The 21,323-nt window shown below is 40.0% G+C and overlaps 2 protein-coding genes across 2 annotated transcripts; both read left to right on the plus strand.

The window, feature by feature from the left end:
- The first annotated feature begins 4,395 nt into the window (after window positions 1–4,395).
- Window positions 4,396–10,299, plus strand: psmb4 (proteasome 20S subunit beta 4). The gene is made up of 8 exons (XM_029426358.1): window positions 4,396–4,572; window positions 7,339–7,465; window positions 8,160–8,239; window positions 8,322–8,468; window positions 8,740–8,821; window positions 8,966–9,082; window positions 9,687–9,775; window positions 10,178–10,299. The coding sequence occupies exons 1-8, from the start codon at window positions 4,445–4,447 to the stop codon at window positions 10,188–10,190; spliced, it is 783 nt and encodes a 260-aa protein (XP_029282218.1). The 5' UTR covers window positions 4,396–4,444; the 3' UTR covers window positions 10,191–10,299.
- A 680-nt stretch (window positions 10,300–10,979) lies between these two features.
- Window positions 10,980–18,908, plus strand: rfx5 (regulatory factor X, 5). Its single transcript, XM_029426357.1, has 11 exons — window positions 10,980–11,011; window positions 12,612–12,766; window positions 12,911–12,944; window positions 13,030–13,112; window positions 13,302–13,427; window positions 13,515–13,631; window positions 14,041–14,119; window positions 14,566–14,764; window positions 15,382–15,464; window positions 15,546–15,671; window positions 16,935–18,908. The coding sequence occupies exons 2-11, from the start codon at window positions 12,645–12,647 to the stop codon at window positions 17,988–17,990; spliced, it is 2,025 nt and encodes a 674-aa protein (XP_029282217.1). The 5' UTR covers window positions 10,980–11,011; window positions 12,612–12,644; the 3' UTR covers window positions 17,991–18,908.
- Window positions 18,909–21,323: the final 2,415 nt, after the last annotated feature.

The following is a 21,323-nucleotide window of genomic DNA, read 5'->3' on the forward strand; positions in this document are numbered from 1 at the left end:
TCAGGTTGGGATCAAAAAGGCGGGATAGTGCGTCCGCCTTAATGTTCTTAGACCCCGGCCGATAGGTTAGTGTGAACTTGAAGCTGGTGAAAAACAAAGACCATCGGGCTTACCGGGAATTCAGTCTCTTCACCGACTGAATGTACTGCAAGTTCTTGTGGTCCGTAAGAACCAGGAATGGCTGCTCTGCTGCTTCCAGCCAGTGTCGCCACTCCTCGAGCGCCACCTTAATGGCAAGTAACTCCCTGTTGCCGACATCGTAAATTATTTCTGCTGGTAACAGCTTCTTGGACAAAAATGCACATGGGTGCAATTTATTGTCCAAAACAGATCGTTGGGACAGAACCGCTCCCACATCTGATGCGTCCACCTCCACCACAAACTGTCTCTGGGGGTCTGGCAAGGTCAGGATGGGAGCGGAAACGCAATCGCTCAAGCATATCCCGGAGAACGTCATTAACCAGGGCCTGGAACACTGCTGGAGCATTGGACACCGATTCTTCACCATGATTTTGTTCAAACCCCGATAGTCAATACAGGGTCGTAGGGACTTGTCCTTCTTCTCCACGAAAAAGAATCCCGCACCAGCGGGTGAAAACGAACACATGGAACTCAATCTGTTCCGAATGTCCATCAGCCATGACCAGTTGTACAGGTTGAGTGATATGTGAAACTCGACACAGTACTCTGTCATCCTGAGCCTTGGCTTCCAACACCTTGGGTAATGAGTGTAACTTCAAACCCAACCTCTTAGCCATTCCCTCATCCATAAAACTCTCGTCTGCTCCGGAATCAATCAGCACGGGATGAATCATGGTCTCTGACGACGAGATGAGCGTGGCAGATGTCAGTGCTCGAGAGGGTCCTCCTCCAGAAACTGCTCGGCTCACCAGTGCCCTCTTTACTGTTGAGCCTTGGCTTTTACTTGACATCTATGAACAAAATGTCCAAACTCAGAGCAATAGATGCAGCGACCCTCTCTCATCCGGTGCTGTCTCTCCGCTTGAGTCAGTCTGGTTCGGCCCAACTCCATCTCCTCGTCTGGTGAGGTTACTGTTGCCGAATAAGGTGGTCTCTGAATCCGAGAATACCCCAGACCTTGGGCGATAGTGTGACCGGAACCATCCCGTCCCTCGTATCTGGGAGCTGCAACCGTCAATAGTCCTCGTTCCTGTTCTCTCTCCCGGAATCGGTTGTCGATTTGGATGCACTGGGCAATAATCTCTTATTGCCCAGTGCATCCAGACCTGTGGGAAATTCCAATGGTGCTAGCTCATCCTTGATACGATCCGAGAGTCCACTCCTGAATGCGTCGAACAACGCCTGCTCATTCCATCCACTGTCGGCCACCAATGTCCGGAATTCCACAGCATAGTCCAAAGTCAGCCGGTTCCCCTATCGAATACTGGTGAGTGCACAGGCTGCCTCTCAACCCGGAGCCGTGTGGTCGAAGATCTTCCTTAGAGTCTCTGTGAAGGCTCCTAAGATTTGAAAAATTGGTGCCTCCCTGGCCCATTCTGCCGTAGCCCAAGCCTCCGCCCGTCCTGACAGGTAAGAAATCACATACGCCACCTTGGAACGCTCGGTTGGAAAAGAAGCAGCTTGTAATTCAAAATGTAAATAACATTGGGTTAAGAACTCTGCAATTCTCCAAATCTCCGGAGAAGCGTTCGGCTCTGGAGAGATGAATCATTGGCTGGGGAGTAGCCGTGGTGACGGAAGGGATGACCGCCAACCCTTGACCGGTAGCGGCCTGCCCCCGCGGTGTGGCCATCGCAGAACATAGTGACTGGACACATGTCCCCAGCTGTTGGAGCTGCTTGGCCAGCAAGAAGGGAGGTGGGACTCAATTGCACGACACAGAGGCAGATAAATGTTGAATGGAAATAGTCTTTACTGAAAACTTTGCAGTTGCTATGGTACATGCATAGACAGTTGATCATACAAAGTATCAAGGAGCAGAGTCGGGTCACGGAAACAGGTTTGGTACACGGGCAGATATTCAGTGTAACAGCACAGCAGACAAGGATCAGGCAAGGGCAGAATCGAGTCACGGAAACAAGGTCGAGGAAGCCGGGGAATCAAACAGGAAGACGGGACTAATGCTGGAACTCTTGACATCGAAGTACGAAGACGAACTGGCAACGAGAGACAAACAAAACAGACTCTATATTCACACCAAGAAGTGAGAGGGAACGAGACACAGATGAGGACACTAACGAACAGATTGGGAACACCTGGGGGTAGGAAGTAGAAACAACACAGGTAATTAACAAAATAAAACAGGAAGTACAACACAACACAAAATTTCTAACGAACAGGCCGAGACCTAATACTCATTTACATATTTAAAGATGAACACTTGTAATATAAACAGTACTTGCGTTAATGTGAGGAATGAAGTGGGGAAGTTTATTCACAATTATTTTAACAAATTTAATGAACCTCAGTGAAATATCCTGTGTGTGTGTGTGTTTGTCTGTGTGTGTGTGTGTGTGTGTTTGTCTGTGTGTGTGTGTGTGTGTGTGTGTGTGTGTGTTTCAGGGAGGGAGGGGAAGCACCAGGATGTTGAGCAGATGACAGCGGCTCACGCCGATCACCAGCGACTGGCGGAGTGTCTGGGATTCCCTCTTGACAAACCTTTCATCTACGACGGAGCTGCAGGTTCGTTTCTGTGTCTTTAATGTATAAACTCAGATATTATCTTCAGAAACCCTAAGAGGCAAATAAGGAAGAACAAAGTAATCTGGTGATCCGTTTTCTAAGTCTGCTTTAAATAGTTTTCTAGTTTATGACTTAAGAACAGGTAAAAAGGTTTTTTCATCTCTTGTTTGTTCTGTGTTTATTGTTGTAATACTCCCTTCGGCCACAAGAGGCAGATGTTTAAGGTGCCATAGAAGTACCATAAGAAAGAAGAAAAGAAGAAGAAAATAAATAAAAAGAGGAATAAATAAAAATATAAAAGAATAATTATAAGCGTTTGAATTTATTTTCACATTTATTTGTTCATTTATTTCTGTATGTATTTAAAAATATAATTATTTATTGCATATAAATGACTTTCTTTTTCTTTTTTATGCAATGTAATTTATACATTTTTAGTCCCTTATTTGTCCTTATTCTTTTCCTAATTGTTGTCATACTTATAGTTATTCTTATAATTATTATTTTATGTTGTTATTTGTCTTTATACTTTAATATATAGTATATAGTAATACAAGAAACACTTTGAAAAAACAATAGGGACAAAAAAATAAGTAATTTATATGCAAGAAATAAATATATATTTGAATAATAAATGAATAAGTATGTATAGAAATACATGAACATATAAATGTGAAAAAGAGGGAAATGCTTGTAATGATTCTTATATATTTTCTTATTTGTCCTTATATTTCCACATTTATTTTCTTTTTCTTTGTACATATTTATTCTTTTGTTATGACACTTCCTACTATTCCGCCCCTTGTGGCCGAAATGAGTATTACAACAACAATACTTTTTACCCCGAAACATTCTCTCAGGATTTCCGTAAGTACTGACAGCTAATACATTTGGATAATTTGAATATGTAATTCATTCTCGTCTCCTTACAGATTTTTGTCACAAGAAATCGTCTCCAGAGGTGATGGCAACTGTGAAACCCGAAGAAGTGAAAACACACAAACATCCGCGAGCAACAAATATCTGATGTTCACAAAATAAAATAAAATTCTGAAACCTGGACGTGTTTTTTTATCACGTGGCTTCATAAATAATATTAAAATAAATAAAATTCATAATAATAGCTTTATAAAGGTGCACTTCAAATTTAAGTTAAATTTAAAATGTATTTTAGTGTACTTTGAAAAATAAATACTTTTAGTGGTAATGTAGTGCAGTGGTGTTCAAACTTTCTGTGGCCAAGGCTCACCTGTGTTCATATCCGGGCAGAATCCCTCTCTCACACATCGTATCACTGTCATCGCTCATCATTCATCTAGTCCTTGTAAGAAGATGTTCTCCTTCACACTAGCAGACAGCCTTTCATGTGTCACACTCTAATGTTTCCCACCGTGCACAAATGGCTAAAACGGGTTCGCTTTGACAGATTTTTTTTTTTTTTTATGATTTTAATGACACATTTAATTTTTAATTAACACTAAGAAATTAGATGGGAAATACTCTCTTTTTCCACAAAACTTAGACTTATTATCAATATTCAGCCGAAACTTTCGAATACAAATATTAAATAAATTATGTGTAATATAGTGCAAGTAATACAGAATTTATCACACATTATTAATAGTATTTATCACACTTTTTTCATGCTTTTCTGCACTGTTTATTACTTAATGAGGAATCCATCCCAACAGCAGGCGGCAGTAGAGCACCGCTCCGTGACGTCCCATCTGCTCACCCCGACAACAAGACTGTGTCGTCACTTCCGGAAGATATTTCCAACATGGAGTCGAGCGGTTTGAAACTGAATTTCTGGGAGAATGGACCAAAACCGGGACAGTTTTACTCCTTCCCCGGCGGCAACAGCAGCAGCGGGTCGGGCACATCATGCGGTCCGGTCAGACACACACTGTGAGTGATCCACTCCAACAGAACCGAAGCTGTGTACCGTTCATTTCAACCCGAACCTCCGCTGTCGGTTTCGGTTTGTGCTGCGCCGCAGTGCTGTATCATCATGGAGCTAATTGATGCTAAGCTAACTGTTAGTTTACATCCGTCTAAGCGCGTTTAAAGCTCAATATAGAAACTTTTGGGGTTATTTATTGACCTTTTAAAGAACAAATGAGAATCTATCTTGATCATTTTATAGATGGAAATATCTTAATTTGTTCGGTTTCTTTCCGTTTTGCTGACTAACTGTTAGCTGTGTTAGCTAACCAGGCAGCTAACTCAGATTTACAAACAAGGCTGTTAATTTAAATCAGTGTCTTAATAGTAAAACTAATTATATAAAATGACTAAATAAATACATGGTTTCTAAATAATAAAAAGTAAACCATTTAATAAATACAGAGTTGGTCCTCAATTTAAAGATTTGTTAATTCAAACTTTCTCAGTTTGTAAACTCTTACACCAGCGAAGATAATTACAAAGTGTTGGTTTCTCTTAAATGGAGCTTTGTGTATATAATATTTTTATCACCATATGTTGTAATTTCTCTTTCTTAAGTTTACAGACCAGAAAACACCTGAACACCATTTACTATTCTGCAGTTTATTATTTAATTTATTTATATTGAATTGAATTAATTTAGTTATTTAGGCTGTAAAACATATTGTTTGTTACTTTTATTTGAAATGGAATATGAAGGCTCTAGTTAGGGTTAGGAACAATAAGTTCAAACAATCCTGAGGATAAAACTGAACATGAAGAATCCTGCAGGAACAATAACTTTAAATAAGACAAACAAAAGGGAGTGAATCTTTCTTTCTCTTCTGTGAATAAAGCAGAAAGTGAAAATTGTTTTATTCGGCTGTTCAATTATTAATCATCAGAAAAATAGTTTCTAGCAGATATTTTGATAATCGTTACAAGTTTCATGTGATAAAATGTTGTCAGGCTTACAAACTCCTTATGACACAGACAGAGAACTCACTACAGACAGAACTCACTACAGACAGAACTCACTCACTACAGACAGAGAACTCACTACAGACAGAACTCACTCACTACAGACAGAGAACTCACTACAGACAGATAACTCACTACAGACAGAACTCACTACAGACAGAACTCACTCACTACAGACAGTGAACTCACTAACTACAGACAGTGAGCTCACTAACTACAGACAGTGAACTCACTAACTACAGACAGTGAACTCACTACAGACAGAACTCACTACAGACAGAACTCACTCACTACAGACAGAACTCACTCACTACAGACAGTGAACTCACTACAGACAGTGAACTCACTACAGACAGTGAACTCACTACAGACAGAACTCACTCACTACAGACAGAGAACTCACTACAGACAGAACTCACTCACTACAGACAGAACTCACTCACTACAGACAGAGAACTCACTCACTACAGACAGAACTCACTACAGACAGAACTCACTCACTACAGACAGTGAACTCACTACAGACAGAACTCACTCACTACAGACAGAACTCACTCACTACAGACAGTGAACTCACTACAGACAGAACTCACTCACTACAGACAGAACTCACTACAGACAGAACTCACTCACTACAGACAGAACTCACTCACTACAGACAGTGAACTCACTACAGACAGAACTCACTCACTACAGACAGAGAACTCACTACAGACAGAACTCACTACAGACAGAACTCACTCACTACAGACAGAACTCACTCACTACAGACAGAGAACTCACTCACTACAGACAGAGAACTCACTACAGACAGAACTCACTACAGACAGAACTCACTCACTCACTACAGACAGAACTCACTACAGACAGAACTCACTCACTCACTACAGACAGAACTCACTCACTACAGACAGTGAACTCACTACAGACAGAACTCACTACAGACAGAACTCACTCACTACAGACAGAGAACTCACTACAGACAGAGAACTCACTACAGACAGAACTCACTACAGACAGAACTCACGACAGACAGAACTCACGACAGACAGAGAACTCACGACAGACAGAGAACTCACTACAGACAGAGAACTCACTACAGACAGAGAACTCACTACAGACAGTGAACTCACAGAGAACTCACTACAGACAGAGAACTCACTACAGACAGAGAACTCACTACAGACAGAGAACTCACTACAGACAGAGAACTCACTACAGACAGAACTCACTACAGACAGTGAACTCACTACAGACAGAGAACTCACTACAGACAGTGAACTCACTACAGACATAACTCACTCACTCACTACAGACAGTGAACTCACTACAGACAGAACTCACTACAGACAGTGAACTCACTACAGACAGAACTCACTACAGACAGAGAACTCACTACAGACAGTGAACTCACTACAGACAGAACTCACTACAGACAGAGAACTCACTACAGACAGAACTCACTACAGACAGAGAACTCACTACAGACAGAACTCACTACAGACAGAGAACTCACTACAGACCGAGAACTCACTACAGACAGCAGCTCTGGTGTTGAACTCACAACCATGTGGTGTATCTGGAAGCCGGACCAGCTGACATCGCTCAGACTATAGTACAGACGTTAATAACGTAACGTATGAAATGATGGATATTTTGGGTAGACGGCTGTACGGTAATAGCAAAATAAAAACTAATGTAAACAGGACTGTAGTAAATGTACTCCTTTCTGGTTTTAAAATACTAAATCCCTTCATCTCCCTGCAGTAACCCGATGGTAACCGGGACGTCGGTGCTCGGCGTGAAGTTCACCGGCGGCGTCATCCTCGCGGCAGACATGTTGGGCTCGTACGGCTCTCTGGCTCGCTTCAGGAACGTCTCGCGCCTCATGAAGGTAACATCGCTGCTAACAGAACATCTGCTGGAGCAGTAAATACACGTCAGCGCTTCGTCTGAGTGAACGTGTTGGACTATTTTAATTAGATGGTTAATAAATTAACATTAAGTGATTTATAATAAATAAATCCTGTCTCTGCTTCTCCGCCGTCAGGTTGTTGGTGTTCGTCTCTTTCAAAGAACTTTAAATATTTTTAACTGTCTGGGTTTTTGCTCAGATATTCTTTGGTTCTGATGGTTATTAGATTAACGTTAGTTATAATATTATCCGTTATGTGTTTATGTTTAAGCCTTTGTTGCATAATGACAAGAACTGATCCTTGAATCCGACTCCAGTGTTGCAGCGGAGGATTGTTTCACTCGTGTGCTCCAAACATTTCCAGCAACTCGGAGTCCAAAAGTAAAGATAGAGATGTAATCATTTCCAAAATTCACAACGTTTTTTATCTAATCAAATATTCTGCTTCAATACATATTTGTTGGTGTTTAGCCTCAAAGCATGCGGCACACACCTGTATTAACTAACAGCATAAACTCCATTTATATTGATTATAAACGGTAATGTGAGGTATAGATAAGCCTTCTGCATGTATTTATGTTGAAACGGACGAGTTATTAAGCCGATTAATCACTTTTTTCAAATTGAGGATTTTGCTCTTTTTTTCTTGGAGTAACGTCAGTTTTTGTTTCAGGTGAACGACAACACCATCCTGGGAGCTTCGGGCGACTACGCCGACTACCAGCATCTGAAACACATCATCGAACAGATGGTGTAAGTGGACAGAATAAAACCTCGTGCGCGTGGAGCTGCTCTGTGTTGACATGTTTTAACTTTTCCTTTTTGTTTCCGTCAGCATCGACGAGGAGCTGCTGGGGGACGGACACAGCTACAGTCCGAAGGCGGTCCACTCCTGGCTGACCCGAGTGATGTACAACCGCCGCAGCAAGATGAATCCTCTGTGGAACACCGTGGTGATCGGAGGCTTCTACAACGGAGAGAGGTGAGCGCCGCTTCCTGTTTACTCTCCTTCTGCGTTTTGTTCCTAAACTTGAGTTGCAGAATCAGAGGCATCTTTTTAAATAAAACTCAATTTTGAATTCAAACGCATCACAATTTAATTGCTTAAAGTGTGTGTGTGTGTGTGTGTGTGTGTGTGTGTCTGATTAATTGTTAGAATACTCGACGCTGCAGTCCTTTAAGTTTGTTTTGAATAGTGCTTTATAAAAAAAGTTTATTATTCTAAACCGTATTTTGTGTCTGTCTCCCTCTAGTTTCCTAGGTTACGTGGACAAGCTGGGCGTGGCCTATGAGGCGCCCACGGTGGCCACAGGCTTTGGAGCGTACCTGGCTCAGGTGAGTTAACTGCGCAGCTCAACGTTTGTATTCAGACTGTTGATACAGATATTTAAAGGCATAGTTTGGACGTTTTGATGTTTAGTGTGTGTGTGTGTGTGTGTGTGTGTGTGTGTGTGTGTGTGTGTGTGTGTGTGTGTGTAGCCCCTGATGAGGGAGGTGGTGGAGAACAAAGTGGAGATCACTAAGCAGGAGGCTCGGGAGCTGGTGGAGCGCTGCCTGAAAGTGCTGTACTACAGAGACGCTCGATCCTACAACAGGGTGAGTTAACTGATCCCAAGTCAGCCGTTTTACAGGTATAATACATCTTCGGTATTAAAATGAGTAAAAACGACGAGACCTATGTTATATCTGTAGTAGAGTTGTGTAACAATTTTCAAACTCAGATAAATCTGTAGTTTAATTGTGTATAACTCCGTGTTAAGGCCGTAATTACAGAAGGAAGGGGGTAATATTTAGTATAAAAAATTGCATTTTGTGGATGAAATGTTTTTGCTTTTGTAAAGCTTATTTGAGTATCTAGCAAAGAGCTACACAAATTAAACTTTATTATTATAAACTCAGAATTTCTGAGATTTAAATCGTAAATTTAAAAGGAAGAAATTCGCAGAATTCCGAGAAGAAACTCTGAAATTAGATTTTAATCTTGGAAAATTTCTCGAAATATAACCTCCCTTAATTACTATTTTTTCTTCAATGGACCTTTTTCGCGATGTGTCGTTGGTTCCTCTCTCCTGTCACGGCGCCGTCTCTGAGCAGCGTCAGCGTTGTGTTTGTAGCCAGAAGCTTCATAAACTGACTGCTTATCCAGTTTTAAGACACTTTTTTACCAGACACCAGAAGTTTAATGTGTTTTCTATTTTAGCACGAGATCGCCATTGTAACAGAAGAGGGCGTGGAGATTATTGGTCCTCTTTCCTCAGAAACCAACTGGGACATCGCTCACATGGTCAGGTAAGTTCAAAGGTCACGGAGATTTCTATGAGGGTTTGCATTCAGAGCTAATTCAACAATTCTGTATAAATATGGTGCATATGAAATATGTTAACTGTGAAGCTTAATTTAATAATTACATTTGGAAAAAAATAAGTCATATAGCCTTTTTATATATAACGAAACAAATGAATGATTACATTGTCGGAAACATTGCACTTGCCTCACTAATAGCTTTTAGCTGCTTGTATAGAGAAGTATACCTGCTGAGGAAGAATTACACTTAAAGTTTAATAATGAAATAGTTCAGTCTGAAAAAATTATATTTCTGCTTTTCAAGCGTTAAAGATTATTTACATGGTAAAAAGTCCTTTTTGAGATCATATAGATGTAATTAATGTTTTTTCTCCTGGTTCTCCGCAGCGGGTTTGAATGAAGCATCGCTGCATCAAAAACAACAACTGCAACTTATCTTCCCCAGTTTAGTTTTTTTCTGATGTTCATTGTAACTTTTGTATAATGGAAAATAAATGTCATAAATCAAAGAATTTTGTGGTTTTATTTGTATTTTGAACAGATTCATGGGGTCAAAGGCTTGAGAACTTTGTACTAGAAATCAAAAAGTAACTTTCTCCCTGATAAGATGTTTACATTTCTGCCCAATCAAACTATATTATATATTACCTGCTACTCACAAACCATCCTGTGGTAATGTCAAGATTTCTAACTGTTTCAAGTTGAGCATGTATTCCCAGAACAAAAAACATTTCGTAAAATCATTATTATTCAGTAATTGCAATCCATAATTAATTTTCATTGTTTTCCCATTAAATCTTTTAATTTATCCTGATTGATGAAGTGGAAATTAGTCCATAAAATAAACTACATAAAAGTTTCAAGAACATAAAATCTGTATAATATTTAACGTACAGACATATTTAATACTTATTTATAAAATGTTTATTTGAAGTACTTTCGTTTTCACTGTCTAAACAGCCTGTTGCTATGCAGATTTTGCGAGATAAATTCATCTGTTTTGTAACTGGGCAGACCAGGTAATTGCATCCAATCAGAATAATCCCCGTCAGAAAAATAATTCTGCTCGACCAATGAAATTGCACCCGCTTTTGGTATCCGGGTAGATTTGTGACAGTTGACCAATCGGAATGGATGTTGGCTTTGTAGTCAGGCAGACATAACAAAGTCGTCCAATCACAAAAAAATCTGAAAGGGGATTTTTGCTGTATCTTGGCTCAGGTACTTTCTTTTTCTTTTTTAAAATAAATACCCAAATGGGACTCACTGAACAAATCATACATTAATAACAGAATAAATGAACTATTATCAGGAATTATTTTGAAAGTACAAATAGCGTGTGAAAACATGTTTAAGGGGTGTTTCTGTGCTTGCTAGCTAATGCTATCTAATAGCAACCAGCTAGGCTAGTTAGCAGCTTGCTTCTAGCTAGCCACGTAAGAACGCGGCAAATGTTAGCCAAACAAAAATAGCATAACGCAGTTTTCCCGTTTCTACGGGTTTGAAACGTTGTTAAATCTGCTTGTATTAAATCCAGCTAACATGTTGAAGTGTCGCTAATGCGGAGGGTGTCTGTTGTCAGCTAGCCAGTTAACGTAGCTCGGCAGTAACATGTTGAGCTGGGGCAGAGAGTGTGTGTGTGTTTGAGAGTGTGTGTTGTGTTGTAATAGTAAATGGTAGGCACATGACCACCGGCTCTGCACGCGCTGTAAACACGGCAATGAGACATGACATGGGCCTCTCCGGCTAACATTAGCCGCTGTGTGTGTACCGGGTATGGCCGGCGGCAGGCTGTGTTTTCCCCGCAGAAACATGCCTCCCGCTCCGGTAGTAGTCGTAACGGCACCGTGACAGCCGCTGTGTGTCACTACCCGGCAGCCAGCGGGCCTTTTGTTTGTGTTGTTCACCGGCTGTCAGCGCGGAACCGGCTGAAAACTGAGCCTCAGTTCAAATGTGATGTTAAAATGCAGTGTGCCGCAGTGGCACGAGACGGGAGACAGGTGGGCGGGAGACAGGTGGGAGTGACCCGCCTGTCTGTCTGTCAGCAGGGGCGGACTGAGACTTTGGGTCCCCTGGGCACAAACATGCAAAAGGCCCCACCAGACTTCATCGTTGTTCAGCCTCTTTTTGTGAAGTTGTGTGTCTCTTTGTGGTCATTATTATCTCTTTATGGTTGTTTTGCGTGTATCTGTTGAAATGTTGTGTCTCCTTGTAGTTGTTGTGTGTCTCTTTGTGGTCATTTTTAGTCTCTTCAGGGACACTTTGTCTCTCGTCATTTTGAATCACTGATTGTTTCCTGTGTGTTTGCAGCTGTTTAGCATCGTGTTGCTTCGTGTCTCTTTGAGGGACATTTTGCAGGTCAGGAGGGCCCTAACACTTAGTTAGGGTTCAGTAACCCATCCGTGTCTGACGGCAATATTATTACAGTATTATTACAAATGACCAAACTAACTCATGGCATTAAATAAGACACATCTAAAATGAAAAAATAATAAACTAAACATAACAAGATTAGCTAACTGTACACATTGTGATAGTAATAATGATATGATATTTAATAATAATAGTGAGATATTTAATAATAGTGGGATATGATATTTAATAATAATAGTGAGATATTATATTTAATATTAATAATAATAATAGTGAGATATATTTAATAATAATAGTGAAATTAAGGTTCAAAAGGTTTTTCAGTTCATGAATAAAACTTATTTGAGAAGCTGAAATCCGACACTTTCAGGGATTTGTACATACGTTGGGATAGGGTTAGTAAAGTAGAAGTTGTATAGTGTAAATGTGTTTGTGTGTCGTCCTTTAGATGGTGGCACTCAGCACCGGTTAGTCGGTCCAGATGTCGGAGGACCAGCGGCTCCAGCGGGCCGAAGCCTCCCGGCGGGGGGAGGACGGGCTGGAGGCGGGAGACGGCGACACGGAGCCCAGCATGCTGCTGCAGAAACTCAAGAGCAACATCTCGTAAGTCCACTGATACAAGGCCTTGAAATAAATGTACTTTTACTTCTGAATATGTAGAATAGTCAACAGTAACGCTGGGAGGATGTCTTGTGGAAACTTCCTGATTTAAAAATGGTTCAATGCTGTGTGTTTTCTGTCTTGCAGTAAGAGTGTTCAGACCAAAGTGGATCAGATCCTGGTAAGACCCAAAAGTTCATTAGTTCAGTGATGTGTGTGCAGCTGAGAGGAAGGTGTGATTTTATTTTTCTGTTGCGCTTTAACAGCAAGATGTTCAGCGTTTCTCCGATAACGACAAGCTGTACCTGTACCTCCAGCTGCCCTCGGGACCCAGCTCCGGAGACAAGAGGTTTATTATTATTTCACATTCACCTTTTGTTACAGGCCTGAGCTTGATGAATCAGTGAACAGATTTACGGAACTGTAAAAAAAATAGTTAAATAAACACCAAATAAAATAACAAAGGAAAAAATAAAACAATGTATAAAGTTAAAAAAATCTTTTAGAGTCATAACATTTTTCGTGTGTGTGTGTGTAGTGGAGGCGGTGACTCCAGTACGTTCAACACAGCCGACCAGCTTCACACTTGTAACTGGATCCGCAGTCACCTGGAGGAGCATTCAGACACCTGCCTGCCCAAACAGGACGTCTACGAGACATACAAGTCAGAAAAACACACAAATTAAAATCCTCCGAGGTTCCCTGTGGGGTCATGTGATGCCTGACTCTTTTCCTGTCTGTGTCCCTCCAGGAGATACTGTGAGAACCTGCAGCATCGCCCTCTGAGCGCCGCCAACTTTGGGAAGATCATCAGAGACATTTTCCCCAACATCAAGGCCCGACGGCTCGGCGGCAGAGGACAGTCCAAATATCCTTTCACCTGCTGGACGATATGTAGCGTTCTGCCGCTCGGGGCTCTCAATGAAAACAACAGTAAAAGCTGGAGTTTGGTGCGGTGGTGCATCATGGGAGTTTGTTGTGGTGGTGCAGCAGCGGTGCATCATGGGAGTTCTTCTCCCGTTAGGATTCCTTCAGTGTTCCTGGTTCAGGAACATTACACATGTCTCTGTCTCACTACATATACAACACAGGACTGATGACACCATGAAGTCCAATATTTGCAATCTGCATAAAATACTTATATAAACATATAATACTGAGTTACTTTCCACCACTGATACTGAGTGTGCAGTAAAGTTAGTTTGTGATTTCGAACACAGCTGTTTGTGTTTATTTTATATCGTATGTTGTTGTGTTCCCTAACCTGCGGCTGATACGTACTGTTACAGCGGCATCAGGAGGAAGACGGTGCTCAACATGCCTCTGCTGCCCAACCTGGACCTGAAGAACGACCCGGTACACACACACACACACACACACACACACACTTTTACACAATACTTTTATATTTTGTGTAAAACTAATCATAATGTAATTACACATTTTAACATTGAATTCATGGTAAACTTGTTTTATATTTTAAATTAAAGGTTCATTAGATTTTTATGTTTAAAGATGTTAAAATGTTTAATACTAAAATAATTGATAAAACTGTCAAATATTTATAATATTATTTTATATATTTTTCTTATCAGTTTATTTATTTTTAAAATAGTTTCAAGTATCATTATTTAAATGTCTTTATGTTGAGTTGGTTAGTACATGTCTGGTTGGCCTACAAAATGACATCTTCACTGGACTACAACGCGGCCATCTTGGATTAACAAACGAAGATAAGAGATTCACCCGTAGGAAATGTAAATCATTTTAAACTGAGTCCTCTTCCTCTTCTTCGTCTCCAGGCGGAGCTGACTGAGCTGGTCCAGACGTACAAACAGGAAGTGACGGAGGCGGCGTGCGAGCTCATCTGTGATTGGGCGCAGAAGATCCTGAAGCGCTCATTCGATACGGTGGTGGAGATCGCTCGTTACCTGATCCAGGAGCACATCGTGAACCCTCGCTGCAGCCAGGCCGAGCTGGTGACCTCCGCAGCACTCGCAGGTGTGTGTGTGTGTGTGTGTGTGTGTGTGTGTGTGTGTGTGTGTGTGTGTGTGTGTGTGTGTGATATATGTTTTGTTTTTATTTACTTATTATATTGTTCTACTTCCTCTTGTCGTCCCTTTGTTTCTAATACGTATTTATTTGATCTTAAAACATCACATTCTTGACATAATGTCGCCTCACAAGCTTCCATCAAATCATAATAATAGTAAAGTAACTGCACAACCTACCTGCACAGGTGAGCGTTATATAATCACCTTCACATACAGGTGCGGAGCCTCACCTGATTTTTAATTCTTAATCATTTCTGTTTTCTGCTCTGAGAGGAAACTTCTTTACTATCGCTGAGTTTACGACGGTTGTCCGTCCCATTCTCGTGAACACGGTATCTCAGGAACGTCCGAAGGGAACTTCGTCCGCTTCGACTAAATTGGACGGATCTGATTTTGGGGGTCAAAGGTCACTGAGACCTCACACAAATCAAGAGTTGATAAAGCTCACGCAGCGTTTGTTGCGTCATGAAGCTGAAGGTTCAGCCCGTTTGTGTGGAAACGTTTTAAGAACCACAAATCGCGCTGATGTTTGCTCGGAGGTGATTGACAGCTGTGTGTCTGCAGGAGGTCCAGCCAAACCCCACAAGGTCATCAAGAAAACTCCCGTCATCTCTAAAGCCGAGAGTGACGGCGCCGCGGATCAGAAGGTGATCGCATGTTTTCTGTTCATTAATCACTTCCTGTTATCTGTCGCTGCTGCTCACTGCTTCCTGTCTGCGTGTCTGTAGAAGGAGCTCGGGGACTCGTCCTCCTCGTCTTCGCTGAAGTCGCTGTCTGGAGACAAATCAGCTGCAGCGGCCAAGCCTTCCTCGCTGGACGCGCCTCCTCCCTCCTCCTCCTCTCTGCGTCCTGCGGTAGGTTGACGTGTGCGTCGGGCTGATTGTAATAAAAAAGGCTTTTATAATTATTATTATTATTTTTACCACATTTCTGAAGAAACCTTCTTTACATCTTAAATAATGTTAAACCTTTGTTCATAGAAACTTTTCTTTTGGAGTTGCACAAATAACTTAAATGATAAAAACTATTTAAATGTATTTTATCTTGTTGGAGATCAGAAGAAGTTCTTACCAACAATATGTTGATACGACTTAAATTAAATGTTCAATTCCATTTTTTGGAGGGAAATTGATCATAAGTAGTCTTATATCTTTTTATTTTAAACTTTGAAATCATCAACAAGGTTTCTATTTCTTTCTTTATTCTTTCCATTATTAATGTGTTCTTTTCCACAGTTCTAATAATTAATGTTAATAATAATATTATTAATAATAAACAGATTCATATTATTAATATTAATAATATTAATATTAATATTAATATGAATATGAATAATAATAATAATATGAATAATAATAATAATAATATGAATAATAATAAACAGATTAATATTAATAATATGAATAATATTAATATGAATAATAATAATATTAATATGAATAATACTAATACTAATATGAATAATATTAATCTGAATAATAATAATACTAATAATATTAATAATAATAAACAGATTAATATGAATAATATTAATATGAATAATATTAATATGAATAATAATAATAATAGTAATAATAAACACATTAATATTAATATTGTTAATACTAATATTAATAATAATATGAATAATATTAATATGAATAATAATAAACAGATTAATAAGTAACATTATTATTATTCATATTAATAATAATAATAATAATAAACAGATTAATAAGTAACATTATTATTCATATTAATAATAATAATAATAATAAACAGATTAATATTATTATTCATATTAATAATAATAATAATAATAAACAGATTAATATTAATATATTATTAATATTAATAATAAACAGATTAATAAGTAACATTATTATTATTCATATTAATAATAATAATAATAATAAACAGATTAATATTATTATTCATATTAATAATAATATTAATAAACAGATTAATAAGTAACATTATTATTAATCATAATAATAATAAGAATAAGAATAATAAACAGATTAATATTAATATTATTATTAATATTAATAATAATATTATTAATAAAAAGATTAATAAGTAACATTATTATTATTCATATTAATAATAATAATAAACAGATAATAACTGTGTTGCAGGTGGAAGCCTTCATGAAGCAGTTACCCAGAATCCTCCCCCGCAGCTCCATCCCTGATAAGACGCAGCTCTCCGTCCGTTCCTCTCCGCCCTCACTGGCTCCTAAAGATGCCTCAGGTGTCGGGGGGGTGTCTGGACCCGGAGGCCCGGCCGCCGCCAGTGGTGGTGGGGTGAAGGTCATTGCCATGGCGACGCTGCCCCAGCAGCAGGGGGGGCCTGTCCCGGTGATGATCCTGCCTCAGGGCTGCCTGACGTACGAGCGGGAGGTCGCCCCGCCGCCACAACCTCCCCCTCAGCAGCACGCTGCCCCGACCTCCGTGGTCCAGAAAGCACGAGGGAATGGCAACAAGCGTCCCCTGGAGGCGGTGGCGCCCGGTGGCGGCGCTGTGGGCTCTGCTGCTCTTCCGGTGAAACGGAAACGTGGACGGCCGAGAAAACCTCGGCCGGAGGACGCCCTGCCTCCTCCTCCTCCCGCTGCTCTGTCTCCCAAGCCCCCCCCTCCGGCGCCTCACTCCCACCCTCCCATCATCACCTCCCTGACCGGCGGCGTCATCCAGAAAGCTTCCTCCTCTTCACAGCCGGTGCTGGAGCTGCTGATCCAGGAGCAGCCGGGGCTGGTTCTCAGTCAGCTGCCGGCGGTGTCGGACCCGGTTCACCGGCTGGTGGAGCACCGCGGCGTGCTGGTGCAGTGTCAGCCGGGCACGGTGGGGGAGCCGGACCGCCACGGTCGGCCGCTGCTGCTGTTCCAGAGTCCGGGGAACCCCGGCTGGGAGCTGGCGGCTTCGGGACGCACCCCGATGGTGGAGGTCATCCAGAAAGCTCCGAGGCCGACCAACAACACCGCCGCTCCTCCGCCTGCGGCACACCTCCACGCGCTGCCGCTCTCCACACTACACGAGGACCCGAGGGAGGTGGAGATCACGCTGACGCCGGTGGAGCTGCACGTCAACCCGCCGCTGCCTTCCACCTCTTCTGCTGCTTCCTGCTCTTCCTCCCTCACAGCGGTGAAACACGAGGAGCAGGCGAGCGGCGGCACCTCAAACAGAGAGGGACGCTAGCTGCCACCGTCTTTTTTATCACTCAGCTTTTTACCTCACCTGCGACAAAAGCCCCGCCCCCTTTTACCTCTCCTCTTCCTTATTGGTGGAAATCCCAGATTGAGGATACATGAAGCCAAAAACCTCGAACACGCCGTCCTTCCATCCTTGCACTTGTAAACAGATCGGACGCTGTTGGAAAACCAGCGTTTCTTTAACTGCATGTCTGTCTGTCCGTCTGTGTGTCGTCCAGCAGCACGACTCCTCCGGGGGCGCCAATCAAAACCTCTTCCTTCCTTCACCTCAAGACTTTCTGTGCTGAGTCGTCTGCTGCTTCTGATCAGCAGGTTTGTAGTAAAAAAAATGAAACACAGATAAAAGAAAAGAGTGACATAAAGGAAGGAGGGAAGAGGAAGAAGGGAAGGAGACAAGTGTACAGGTGAAGTGGACAGATACAGAAGGTACTACGGGTCAGAGCCTTGTGAAGGTTCTTATGTGCTAAATATGAAAAGAAACTGTAACGGAGCTCGGCCTCGATTCACATTCACTTCAGTTCACGGAGGAAATAAACAGATTTTAGATGCACATTTCTCCAACATCTGCAGTCGAGCCTGTCGGGGGGGGGGGGGGGGAGGTTGTGGATTGAATGTGAATCGAAGCTCCGCGCTCCTCTGTTAAAAACAGCTTTATGGTTTGTTTAGTGTTTGTGTTGGTTTAGTAGGTGTGTGTGTGTGTGTGTGTGTGTGTGTGTGTGTGTGTGTGTGTGTGTGTGTGTGTGTGTGTGTGTGTGTGTGTGTGTGTGTGTGTGTGTGTGTGTGTGTGTGTGTGTTGTGTGTTGACAGGGAGGGACTTCATTAACTACCCCATCGCCCAGAAATATGTAAATGTTTCGCCAACGTTCACATGAAAATTCAATTATTTATTCATCCAGGTAAATGTTTTAGGGAAATGTATCAGTCCTGAGAATCGTCTTGATAATAAGAATATAATTATATAATAATAATATAATTATATATATTATTATATAATAATTATATAATTATATAATATTATATAAATATATAATAATCATATAATTATATAATAATTATAAATAAGTAAATTAATTTATTAATCTAATTATATAATGAATCATATTATTAATTAATAGGTAATAACTTATATAATAATAAATTAATTATATCATAATATATTATATTATTATCTTAATTATAATAATTATATTATTATTATATAATTATATAATAATTATATCATAATCATCTTAATCTAATTAATTATCTAATTATATATAATTATATAATAATTATATAATATATAATAATAATATAATTATTATATAATTATATAATTATATAATAATATAATTATATTATTATATAATTATATAATAATTATATAATTATATAATAATCATATAATTATATAATAATTATATAATAATAATTAGAATATAATTATATAATAATAATATTCTGAGAAAAGATTAAAGTCTCTGAGATCTCAAATCTTAAATTTGCGAAATAAAACTTCCAGATTAAAGTCGTAAATATCCAACAAACAAACATTCATGAGAATAAAACTCGTAATATTCTCCGACATTATAAAGTTTGTTTCTTATATATTTCTGACTTTAATCATCTGAACACGTACTGTTACGATATTCAATATTACCAAAAGAATCGCCCGCTGACTTTTCATTTCACGTGACATTAGCACTTCCTTTGCCACAAAATGTCTCCCGCGTTATTCGCCTCCAGCCGAGCTCGCTGGGACAGAAATGTAGAAATGATTATTTGTGGCCTAAAGTACAAGTTTGTCCTTCCTGTTGAAGAAAATATCTTCAGGCACAAAGAGCAAAGCACAACGTTACCTGCCGCGTCGCGCTAAAGAAATGCAGTAAGTGTTTATGTAATGTGGGGTATTTAGCAGAAGTGAGTCTACATGATTAGCCTGCTAGCTTAGCTGTCGTTGTATGTTGCCATGCGCCCTTTGCACTAACTCCTCGACCGCCACTGAAGACTGTCTGGATCAGCAATGTGACGCGACCACGTGGGGAAGTCGAGTCTGATTTTCTCGCCAAATTTGTATTTAATTTAAATTTTTGGGATTTTACAAACTATCCAGTAAAACATTGTTAAGAAAATACTTTAAAAACACAGAAACTTTAGTAACTGGTAATGTTTAAGAAAGAAGCAGAACACTAAAAGACCACTTTAGGTCTTTACAGACATTTTATAAACCAATTGATTAATCTGTTAATCTGTTAATCTGTTCATCTGTTAATCAGAAACAATAGTAACTTTAAAAGAATTAAAGATTATGCTTTTGTTGTAAAATAAGTCCCGTTTCATAAATAAGATGGACAACATTAAAGAAAATACTTTTTTAATTATTGGCTTCCTTGTAAAAGACAAATGGTGGTAAATATATATTATATATATATACAAATATATATTATATATATATACAAATATATATTATATATATATACAAATATATATTATATATATATACAAATATATATTATATATATATACAAATATATAAATCAGTCTTCAAACGTTGTTTTGAAGACTGCAGATGAAGTTCCTGTTGTGACGGTTTATCGTTTCAGCTCTAAAGAAGGAAACTATGAAATTGAAGTATGTTTTAAGTAAAGCAGAACCATTGAAAGGGTGTTTTTCTTTCTTCTTCGTTGGTGGACGAGTTTGACCCTTCGTCGTCGCGGTAACGTCACATTGCTGACATTCGTTTTTTCACCTTCTGCCAAACTGCCTCTCGCTCCGTGTGAGGGCGTCTTCTTCATCGTTGGTGCTACTAAACCGCAGGGCGTCGGCCCTTCACTGTTTCCACCGTGTGTGTGTGTGTGTGTGTGTGTGTGTGTGTGTGTGTGTTCCACTCCGTCCTGTGACAACGCGAGCTTCAGGTCGTTTAAAGGGACGCCGGAAATGTTTTTTGACTGTTAAAACGATACCTGTTGCATGATGGGAAAGTGAGTTGAAGCTCTTGCAGGGAGGGGGGCAGCCTTGCTTCCTGCACCCCCCACAGTTTATCATTAAAAGAACCACTAATGATGCTAAACGTTTCTATCGCTTGTGTAAAGTGCCAATATGTGGAAAAACAACTAAATGGTCTCGGCTCCCTTTAACCGTCTTTGTGTGTTTGTGAGAACATACTTTCTGCTTCGTGCTCGCACGTCAGATTTATTTCTTACTGTCAGAATAATATTTGTGGTTTAGCAGGAAACGCTTTGTTTTATTAAAGTTACAGAAACTGAGACTGAACCAGACGCTTAAAGCAACAGGAAGCACTCGTTCAGATGACACGTCAACATGTGGCGAAGGTGTGGAC

The sequence above is a fragment of the Cottoperca gobio genome, unplaced genomic scaffold, assembly GCF_900634415.1.
Source record: "Cottoperca gobio unplaced genomic scaffold, fCotGob3.1 fCotGob3_158arrow_ctg1, whole genome shotgun sequence".
Lineage (NCBI taxonomy): Eukaryota > Metazoa > Chordata > Actinopteri > Perciformes > Bovichtidae > Cottoperca > Cottoperca gobio.

What these genes read in the sequence shown, in the direction of transcription:
- rfx5 (XM_029426357.1), top strand. Translation starts at nt 12,645, where the DNA reads ATGTCGGAGGACCAGCGGCTCCAGCGGGCCGAAGCCTCCCGGCGGGGG. An exon ending in CCCAGCTCCGGAGACAAGAG is followed by an intron (nt 13,113 to 13,301) that starts GTTTATTATTAT and finishes GTGTGTGTGTAG; the next exon opens with TGGAGGCGGTGACTCCAGTA. An exon ending in CCTCCTCTCTGCGTCCTGCG is followed by an intron (nt 15,672 to 16,934) that starts GTAGGTTGACGT and finishes ACTGTGTTGCAG; the next exon opens with GTGGAAGCCTTCATGAAGCA.
- psmb4 (XM_029426358.1), top strand. Translation starts at nt 4,445, where the DNA reads ATGGAGTCGAGCGGTTTGAAACTGAATTTCTGGGAGAATGGACCAAAA. An exon ending in GGCTTCTACAACGGAGAGAG is followed by an intron (nt 8,469 to 8,739) that starts GTGAGCGCCGCT and finishes GTCTCCCTCTAG; the next exon opens with TTTCCTAGGTTACGTGGACA. An exon ending in TTGGAGCGTACCTGGCTCAG is followed by an intron (nt 8,822 to 8,965) that starts GTGAGTTAACTG and finishes GTGTGTGTGTAG; the next exon opens with CCCCTGATGAGGGAGGTGGT.